At 38.1% G+C, this 10,340-nt stretch overlaps 1 protein-coding gene across 1 annotated transcript; it reads right to left on the reverse strand.

Moving 5' to 3' along the window:
• Window positions 1-493: 493 nt before the first annotated feature.
• Window positions 494-3,309, reverse strand: LOC125531216 (uncharacterized protein At4g14342-like). Its single transcript, XM_048695622.1, has 4 exons — window positions 3,000-3,309; window positions 2,410-2,495; window positions 2,180-2,303; window positions 494-803 (listed from the first exon to the last, which is right to left on the reverse strand). Exons 1-4 carry the CDS (start codon window positions 3,003-3,005, stop codon window positions 756-758), a joined length of 264 nt encoding a protein of 87 aa, XP_048551579.1. The 5' UTR covers window positions 3,006-3,309; the 3' UTR covers window positions 494-755.
• Between the last annotated feature and the right edge of the window lie 7,031 nt (window positions 3,310-10,340).

Below are 10,340 nucleotides of genomic sequence, written 5' to 3' on the forward strand. Positions count from 1 at the left end.
CGCCGCGCGGACGTGAGTGGCCGCGCGGGTGAGGCTGACGAGACGCATCCTGGTAGCTTTTCCTCCCGGCGCCGGGATGTGGGGATGAAGCGAGAGAGGGCCGCTGCAAAGGAAAACGATGGCCTGTGTGTATGCATCGCGGCCCACCAGGCCATCTGCCGATGTACTGGACCCGGCCCAAGAAATCGAAACCGCCAGTGCGTATACTACTCTCTAGGACTGCTTACGCGTATTACACCGTATGCCACGGTGATTTCGTTACTGGCTGGAGTGACATTTGGTATGATCAGGATACAGAAGGCAGAAGAAAATTGGATTCAGACTAGTTGCAGTGTTCATGTATATGTATGGCAGACTCTGTCAAACACTTCAGCAAACAGATCCATCGAATTTGCTGTTGCTTCAGAAACCGACATGAACTCTCAAAAATATTGCAGTTTCGACATGTTCTGCTGCAATTCGATTCAGTCGTTCACAGATGGCAAGATGCAGATACGACATCACATTACATTTACCCATTCATGAGAAAAGATAGCCACCTGCGTCCATAATTTAAACGAGATGGTAGCGGGATAACCAAACCAATCTGAACGGGTAAGGATCCATAGAGATAGAGAGGACTACAAGCAAGAACAGGGTGCACAGTGCTAAAGATGTTCAAACACAACCACACAAAGTGCCTGAGCTTAAGACTTTGGTAACAAACATCATCTGAACACAAGCTGCTGTGGAGGTAGCACTACAGTACTGACTCCTCAGTCTTCATCTCTCTCAGGAGGGAGGCCACAGGGAAGCAGCATTTTCTGCAAGACCAGAAACATGGTCTATATTAGAATACTCGTCGATACAGCTGCTTGATAAATAAGTGGACAAACATGCAAATGGAGACAATATAGTATGGCCAAATACAACACATGGAGGGCGACTACCTCAGATACTGGTAAATACATTAAGAACTTCAAACTTGCTAAATCAGATGGCAACAAAATGAATTTGATGAAACACAGAAACAGATCAATAGCATAACAAACATAGCATAGGGATTCAAATAGAAAACCTGGGCAGAGCAGGTTGAATTTTTTTTCTTCAATTTTGAGTATAAATGTTGATTTATACATTTTACCACAAGCCTGCAACACGATAGATATAGCAGTGTTTTTCTCTATGCATGCGCAATTGCAACCTGAGAAATTCTATTCACAATTTTTATTGCAGAGCAAATACCGCATCATAGATAGAAACTGTCACACTGGGATACTAGAGTACTACACTGATCAATACCACAATAAAATGGGAAAGATAAATGCTGACATTAGATAACTAGCTTGGCTCTCCTTATCCATATTGCATAGCACAGAATGTGCACATGGCTTTGAAATTGAAGCCTATTTAACAGTAGATGGTAAAAATGTGAATTAACAAAATATGGCCAGCTAGCCTTCAATTAAGGTTTGCATCAGTTTGAAAGCCGGAAATAATCAATTTAAGTCCAGTGTGTTTTGCTTCCGCCATTCAATATATGGAAAAGCCATCTGACATTTGAATGTGAACCATTTAGATGATGTGGAACCTCTTCAAGCTACATTTTTAACCCTTTGATGACAAATATGTCAATAATTTTGTGTATACTGGGGTAAAACTTATAAACTTAAACTCTGGGCATTCTGAAACCGTATTTCTAGACATGAAGTATCTCTCATATCACTTCAAGAAAGGGTTGTGAAACCTGTGTTCGCTCAGTTGGTGTATATTTATAAACATGAAGTACCACAAACTGTCACACATCACTACACTATTCTTTGGTAGCATGGAAACGAAATAACTTCAAGCCAGATTCTGACCATGATGTATTATGGCCCAGTAGAGAAACCTGCCCAGCTACAATTTGCAGCAACAATATGGTATTTAATGAGCTTGCATTGTGATACACTATAACAGCACTTTCATGGTGCATGGTCACCATTTAAAAAGGGCCAGTTATGATGCAAAGAGAGGTTCCATTAACAAAAGCAAGACTAGCATGAGCATCCCACAGGTGAAAGCCTAATGCAATCAAGTAACATAAGTCAATAGCGATACTAATTGTAATATATGCCAACCTTTATACACTCGTTCAGTTGTACACAATGTGCAGCTAAAACTCAGCAGGCAAGTTAATATATATTGCTTTCACACATACCTGCATAAATTCGTAACGCTCCCTTCCAATAGATTCATTCTCAGCAATGGAAAAATATGCCAACATCGGATAGTGTCCAACATAAGATGCATAGCTGTCTCTTTGGATATTTACAGCCCATTCACTGTAATACAAGGAAACGTAATGGTTAATATCTTACCAGCCCATGCCCAACCAAGAATACCAGTTAGCTAGTACAGCATTTTTAAAACAAGAAATGAGATACTTACAATCTGGTCAGGTCAGCATGCCCTGTTCCGACATACTTGGCTTGAAGATGCTCAAGTTGAGAATTGATGTTGAACCTGTCACTAGCCTTTAAAATAGTGATTCGTATTAGAACTGACAAGCGATTCAGTTAAAATATAAAAGGCTGTTACTAAAGCGACAATGCATTGGAAGACTATGACCTAGTTGAAGACTTTAAGCTGAAGCGAGCTAAAAGAAGGCAAGAAATCAATAGATGACCGGGTTGTATTTACTAGAATTACTCGAAATAAGCAAATTAAGAAAACAGACATCATGAAAGTGCAATTCAAAACATACAACAGCATCTGAGCTCTAAGGCTGACATTGTGGCACACACCATGTTAAAGCAACTACTCTACTCGAAGCTAACCACCAATACAATACGAAAAGGTAAATGTAACAACAATTCGACAGGTATTGAGCATATATTGCACGGGTTTTTAGCTAATACTACTAAAAATCAATTCAGTTAGCAGACAAGAATAAATATTAAATAGACCACATATAATGCCAATCGAATATTTTGGGGAGAATAAGCAGCATAAGAGAGATTGGGTCAGGGGCTACTGACCTGCATGGTGGCCGACGAGTATGACCCTGACCCTGGATGGGAGAGCCGGGAACCCCTGAATCAGATCTGCGGGCGGCGCGAGTGGGGATCGAGAGCGGTGGTGCTCGAGGAGGAGGGGGCAGGGAGGCGGCGGAGCTCCAGGAAGGTCGCCGGGGCGTACGACGTCGGGGGCGAGGGAAGGCGGCGGCGGTTGCTCGTGGAGACGAGGGGGGGGGCGGTTCCGCCGACGAAATCCCAAAACCCTAGCCAGGCTCTGCTCGTCTTATCGGGGCCGCACTGGAGAAGGAGAAGTGAGCCGGTGGGACCCAGTTGTTCACAAGACACGTAGGTATGTCGTCAACTAAACATCCAAGAACAGCTAAAGAATACATAAAAAAACAGCTCAAGAAGGCCTACCTGATTTTTCAATACATTTTCATTATTGAATTTTATACAAAATGAAATAAAATGGTCATGATAGAGACCAATGTTGTCGCACAGGAAGATGGCCATCGTGTAATTCTGAGAGGCGTGCAAGTTCATATGCAAACCATACGGAGGGTTTGATGCATATCGCATGGGAAAAGATTGTGAGGAGACTGTGAATTGAAAATTAAATTGGTGTTTTATTGGAATGGATCGGACTTTTCAACATATTCTGATCTCAGTTCATTGTGGTTAAAGAGGGTACATATCACTAGAAAATGTGATAAGATAGTAGATCATCCAAGCAAGTAGAATGGTGCTTGGGAGCACTCACTTCATTTTCAAAACCAGACGCAACAGCATTTCCCTTTAGTATATTTAATAATTTAATATTCATTATATAAAGGTTGTGCCAAAGCATGACAAAGGTTCTATCGAAGCATACTAATCTAAGTAAACCATCTGGAATTAGTTTTCTTCTGTTGTTTGCACAAAATAGATAAGCGAGGTGCGAATTCACTACTTTACGTGTGTAAATTTCAATGATAAAATGCATCCGTTATGTCAGGTATGCACGATCAAATCAAAGCTTCCATGCCATCCAGCCTACTTGGTCTCAACACACGAATCTGCGCTATAGTAGATTCGACTGTGTGGACATGGATCATGTCGCGAAGCAAAAATGTCAGTGCCATGGATTCGTCATAGTTTTTGAAGATCCCATGTACCCAACATGTATTCAACTTGTTTTTATATTTCAAAAACATCTTCGAAAACCTACATTGAAGTTGATGTATCTATCGAGTATCCTATTCTAGAACAACGCTGCCTCATAATATGAGAGTGCACACACAATAGGTCTGACGAGGTAGACATGGTTCGCGCCCCAAAACACGGACGCTTGTGCTCAAGATTCCATGCAATTTTTAAGCTCTCATATATAACCCAACATATATTCATCTTCCTTACTATATCTCAAAAACATTACCAGAGACCTATATTGAAATTGATGTATCTTCGAGTAGTCTACTGTGGAACAGTTTGGTCTTATCACAGAGCGTGCACATACAATGGATCTAACGATGTAGACAGGGGTTGCACCGCAAAGCATGGGCTTCGACATTGTTGATTGTCCAATATTTTAGTGAAAATAAAAGTCAAATATATCGAGTAGTATAAAAATAAAAAATATGTGCATGTATAGTAGATCTAACGATGTAGGGAAGGGTCGCATTGGCAAATGAAATAAAAAGTCAAATTGTATGTAGACAGGGGTTGCACCGCAAAGCATGGGCTTCGTTCATTGTCCAATATTTTAGTGAAAATAAAAGTCAAATATATCGAGTAGTATAAAAATAAAAAAATATGTGCATATACAATAGATCTAACGATGTAGAGAAGGGTCGCATCGGCAAATGAAATAAAAAGTCAAATTGTATTGGGTATATCCTAAAATTTAAAAAATCGTATATATACTTGAAATAAAAAATTCATATATAGTCAGAATAAAAAAAGCACTTTTTTATATTTCAAAAACATCTTCGAAAACCTACATTGAAGTTGATGTATCTATCGAGTATCCTATTCTAGAACAACGCTGCCTCATAATATGGAGAAAATTCCTTATTTGACATTGTATTAAAATCTGGTTTCTTATTTGACACTGAAAAAGATTTTCTTCCCTATTTGACACTAGTCCTAAATTTTATTCCCTATACGACACTTCCGTTCATTTTGAGCCTAAAAGACACCTGAAAAGACGATGTTGCCCCCCATGCAGTATGTGTGTGCGCGCGTGTGTGCTGTTGCGTGTGTGGGTGCACGCGCACATGTGTGCTACTGTTGCATGTGTGTGTGCATGTGTGCCGCTGCGTGTGTGTTTGCTACTGTGTGTGTACGTGCGTGTGTGTGCTGTTGCGTGCCTATGTGCTGCCTGCGTGTGTGCTGCTGCTGCATGTGTGTTGCTGCGTGTGTGTGCGCGTGCATGTGTGTTGTGTGCGTGTGTGTGCACGTGCGCGTGCGTGTTGTTGCGTGTGTGTGCGCGTGCGTGTGTGTGTTGGTGCATGTGTATGTGTTGCTGCGTGTGTGCTCCTGCACTCGCACTGGTGCTGCGTGTGTGCGCTATTGCCCCCCACACACATACCACATGAGGGGCAAAAGAGTCTTTCCAGGTGTCATTTAGGCTCAAAATGAACGAAAATGTCATATATGGAATAAAATTTAGAACTTGTGTCAAATAGGGAAAAAAATTCCAGTGTCAAATAAGGAAGCAAATTTTAAGATAGTGTCAAATAAGGAATTTTCTTCATAATATGAGGGTGCACACACAATAGGTCTGACGACATAAATATGGTTCGCGCCCCAAAACACGGACGCTTGTGCTCAAGATTCCATGCAATTTTTAAGCTCTCATATGTAACCCAACATATATATTGATCTTCCTTACTATATCTTAAAAACATTACCAGAGACCTATATTGAAATTGATGTATCTTCGAGTAGTCTACTGTAGAACAGTTTGGTTTTATCACAGAGCGTGCACATACAATGGATCTAACGATGTAGACAGGGGTTGCACCGCAAAGCATGGGCTTCGACACTGTTGATTGTCCAATATTTTAGTGAAAATAAAAGTCAAATATATCGAGTAGTATAAAAATAAAAAAAATATGTGCATGTATAGTAGATCTAACGATGTAGGGAAGGATCGCATCGGCAAATGAAATAAAAAGTCAAATTGTATGTCGACAGGGGTTGCACCGCAAAGCATGGGCTTCGACACGGTTGATTGTCCAATATTTTAGTAAAAATAAAAGTCAAATATATCGAGTAGTATAAAAATAAAAAATATGTGCATGTACAGTAGATCTAACGATGTAGAGAAGCGTCCCAACGGCAAATGAAATAAAAAGTCAAATTGTATTGAGTATATCCTAAAATTTAAAAAATCGTATATATACTTGGAATAAAAAATTCATATATAGTCAGAATAAAAAAAGCACTTTTTTATATTTCAAAAACATCTTCGAAAACCTATATTGAAGTTGATGTATCCATCGAGTATCCTATTCTAGAACAATGCTGCCTCATAATATGAGGGTGCACACACAATAGGTCTGACGATGTAGACATGGTTCGCGCCCCCAAAACACGGACGCTTGTGCTCAAGATTCCATGCAATTTTTAAGCTCTCACATGTAACCCAACATATATTCATCTTCCTTACTATATCTCAAAAATATTACCAGAGACCTATATTGAAATTGATGTATCTTCGAGTAGTCTACTGTAGAACAGTTTGGTCTTATCACAAAGCGTGCACATACAATGGATCTAACGGTGTAGACAGGGGTTGCACCGTAAAGCATGGGCTTCGACACTGTTGATTGTCCAATATTTTAGTGAAAATAAAAGTCAAATATAGTAATGTAGTCAGAATAAAAAAAGCTATGCACACCGTGTCGGTGTTTACGTACATGTCATGTGCTCATCCTCAAAGTAATCAAATCACCCTTGAGAGAACCATGCCATGGTGAAATCACAATTATCTATTGTTCATTGTTTTTGATATAGCTTACCACTCACGCCAAGTGGTGAATCAAATGTATTGAGTAGTATAAAAATAAAAAATATATGCATGTACAATAGATCTAACTATGCAGAGAAGGGTCGCATCGGCAAATGAAATAAAAAGTCAAATTATATTGAGTATATCCTAAAATTTAAAAAATTGTATATATACTTAGAATAAAAAATTCATATATAGTCAGAATAAAAGAAGCACTTTTTATATTTCAAAAACATCTTCGAAAACCTACATTGAAGTTGATGTATCTATCGAGTATCCTATTCTATAACAACGCTGCCTCATAATATGAGGGTGCACACACAATAGGTCTGATGACGTAGACATGGTTCGCGCCCCCAAAACACGGACGCTTGTGCTCAAGATTCCATACAATTTTTAAGCTCTCACATGTAACCCAACATATATTCATCTTCCTTACTATATCTCAAAAACATTACCAGAGACTTATATTGAAATTGATGTATGTTCGAGTAGTCTACTGTAGAACAGTTTGGTCTTATCACAGAGCGTGCACATACAATGGATCTAACGATGTAGACAGGGGTTGCACCGCAAAGCATGGGCTTCGACATTGTTGATTGTCCAATATTTTAGTGAAAATAAAAGTCAAATATATCGAGTAGTATATAAAAAAATATGTGCATGTATAGTAGATCTAACGATGTAGGTAAGGGTCGCATCGGCAAATGAAATAAAAACTCAAATTGTATGTAGACAGGGGTTGCACCGCAAAGCATGGGCTTCGACACTGTTGATTGTCCAATATTTTAGTGAAAATAAAAGTCAAATATATCGAGTAGTATAAAAATAATAAATATGTGCATGTACAGTAGATCTAACGATGTAGAGAAGGGTCGCATCGGCAAATGAAATAAAAAGTCAAATTGTATTGAGTATATCCTAAAATTTAAAAAATCGTATATATACTTGGAATAAAAAATTCATACATAGTCAGAATAAAAAAAGCACGTTTTTTTATATTTCAAAAACATCTTCGAAAACCTACATTGAAGTTGATGTATCTATCGAGTATCCTATTCTAGAACAACGCTGCCTCATAATATGACGGTGCACACACAATAGGTCTGACGACGTAGACATGGTTCGCGCCCCCAAAATACGGACGCTTGTGTTCAAGATTCCATGCAATTTTTAAGCTCTCATATGTAACCCAACATATATTCATCTCCTTACTATATCTCAAAAACATTACCAGAGACCTATATTGAAATTGATGTATCTTCGAGTAGTCTACTGTAGAACAGTTTGGTCTTATCACAGAGCGTGCACATACAATGGATCTAACGATGTAGACAGGGGTTGCACCACAAAGCATGGGCTTCGACACTGTTGATTGTCTAATATTTTAGTAAAAATAAAAGTCAAATATATCGAGTAGTATAAAAATAAAAAAATATGTGCATGTATAGTAGATCTAACGATGTAGGGAAGGGTCGCATCGGCAAATGAAATAAAAAGTCAAATTGTATGTCGACAGGGGTTGCACCGCAAAGCATGGGCTTCGACACGGTTGATTGTCCAATATTTTAGTGAAAATAAAAGTCAAATATATCGAGTAGTATAAAAATAAAAAATATGTGCATGTACAGTAGATCTAACGATGTAGAGAAGGGTCGCATCGGCAAATGAAATAAAAAGTCAAATTATATTGAGTATATCCTAAAATTTAAAAAATCGTATATATACTTGGAATAAAAAATTCATATATAGTCAGAATAAAAAAAGCACTTTTTTATATTTCAAAAACATCTTTGAAAACCTACATTGAAGTTGATGTATCTATCGAGTATCCTATTCTAGAACAACGCTGCCTCATAATATGAGGGTGCACACACAATAGGTCAGACGTAGACATGGTTCGCGCCCCTAAAACACGGACGCTTGTGCTCAAGATTCCATGCAATTTTTAAGCTCTCACATGTAACCCAACATATATTCATCTTCCTTACTATATCTCAAAAATATTACCAGAGACCTATATTGAAATTGATGTATCTTCGAGTAGTCTACTGTAGAACAGTTTGGTCTTATCACAAAGCGTGCACATACAATGGATCTAACGGTGTAGACAGGGGTTGCACCGTAAAGCATGGGCTTCGACACTGTTGATTGTCCAATATTTTAGTGAAAATAAAAGTCAAATGTATTGAGTAGTATAAAAATAAAAAATATATGCATGTACAGTAGATCTAACTATGCAGAGAAGGGTCGCATCGGCAAATGAAATAAAAAGTCAAATTATATTGAGTATATCCTAAATTTAAAAAATTGTATATATACTTAGAATAAAAAAATCATATATAGTCAGAATAAAAAAAGCACTTTTTTATATTTCAAAAACATCTTCGAAAACCTACATTGAAGTTGATGTATCTATCGAGTATCCTATTCTATAACAACGCTGCCTCATAATATGAGGGTGCACACACAATAGGTCTGATGACGTAGACATGGTTCGCGCCCCCAAAACACGGACGCTTGTGCTCAAGATTCCATACAATTTTTAAGCTCTCACATGTAACCCAACATATATTCATCTTCCTTACTATATCTCAAAAACATTATCAGAGACCTATATTGAAATTGATGTATCTTCGAGTAGTCTACTGTAGAACAGTTTGGTCTTATCACAGAGCGTGCACATACAATGGATCTAACGATGTAGACAGGGGTTGCACCGTAAATCATGGGCTTCAACACTGTTGATTGTCCAATATTTTAGTGAAAATAAAAGTCAAATATATCGAGTAGTATATAAAAAAATATGTGCATGTATAGTAGATCTAACGATGTAGGGAAGGGTCGCATCGGCAAATGAAATAAAAAGTCAAATTGTATGGGGCGCGAACCATGTCTACGTTGATGCGACCCTTCCCTACATCGTTAGATCTACTATACATGCACATATTTTTTTATACTACTCGATATATTTGACTTTTATTTTCACTAAAATATTGGACAATCAACAGTGTCGAAGCCCATGATTTGCGGTGCAATCACTGTCTACATCGTTAGATTCATTGCATATACAGTAGATCTAACGATGTAGAGAAGGGTCGCATCCGCAAATGAAATAAAAAGTCAAATTGTATTGAGTATATCCTAAAATTTAAAAAATCATATATATACTTGAAATAAAAAATTCATATATAGTCAGAATAAAAAAAGCTATGCACACCATAAAATTCTTCGAGTAGTCTACTGTAGAACAGTTTGGTCTTATCACAGAGCGTGCACATACAATGGATCTAACGATGTAGACAGGGGTTGCACCGTAAATCATGGGCTTCGACACTGTTGATTGTCCAATATTTTAGTTACAATAA

This window comes from Triticum urartu, unplaced genomic scaffold (assembly GCF_003073215.2).
Source record: "Triticum urartu cultivar G1812 unplaced genomic scaffold, Tu2.1 TuUngrouped_contig_6886, whole genome shotgun sequence".
Lineage (NCBI taxonomy): Eukaryota > Viridiplantae > Streptophyta > Magnoliopsida > Poales > Poaceae > Triticum > Triticum urartu.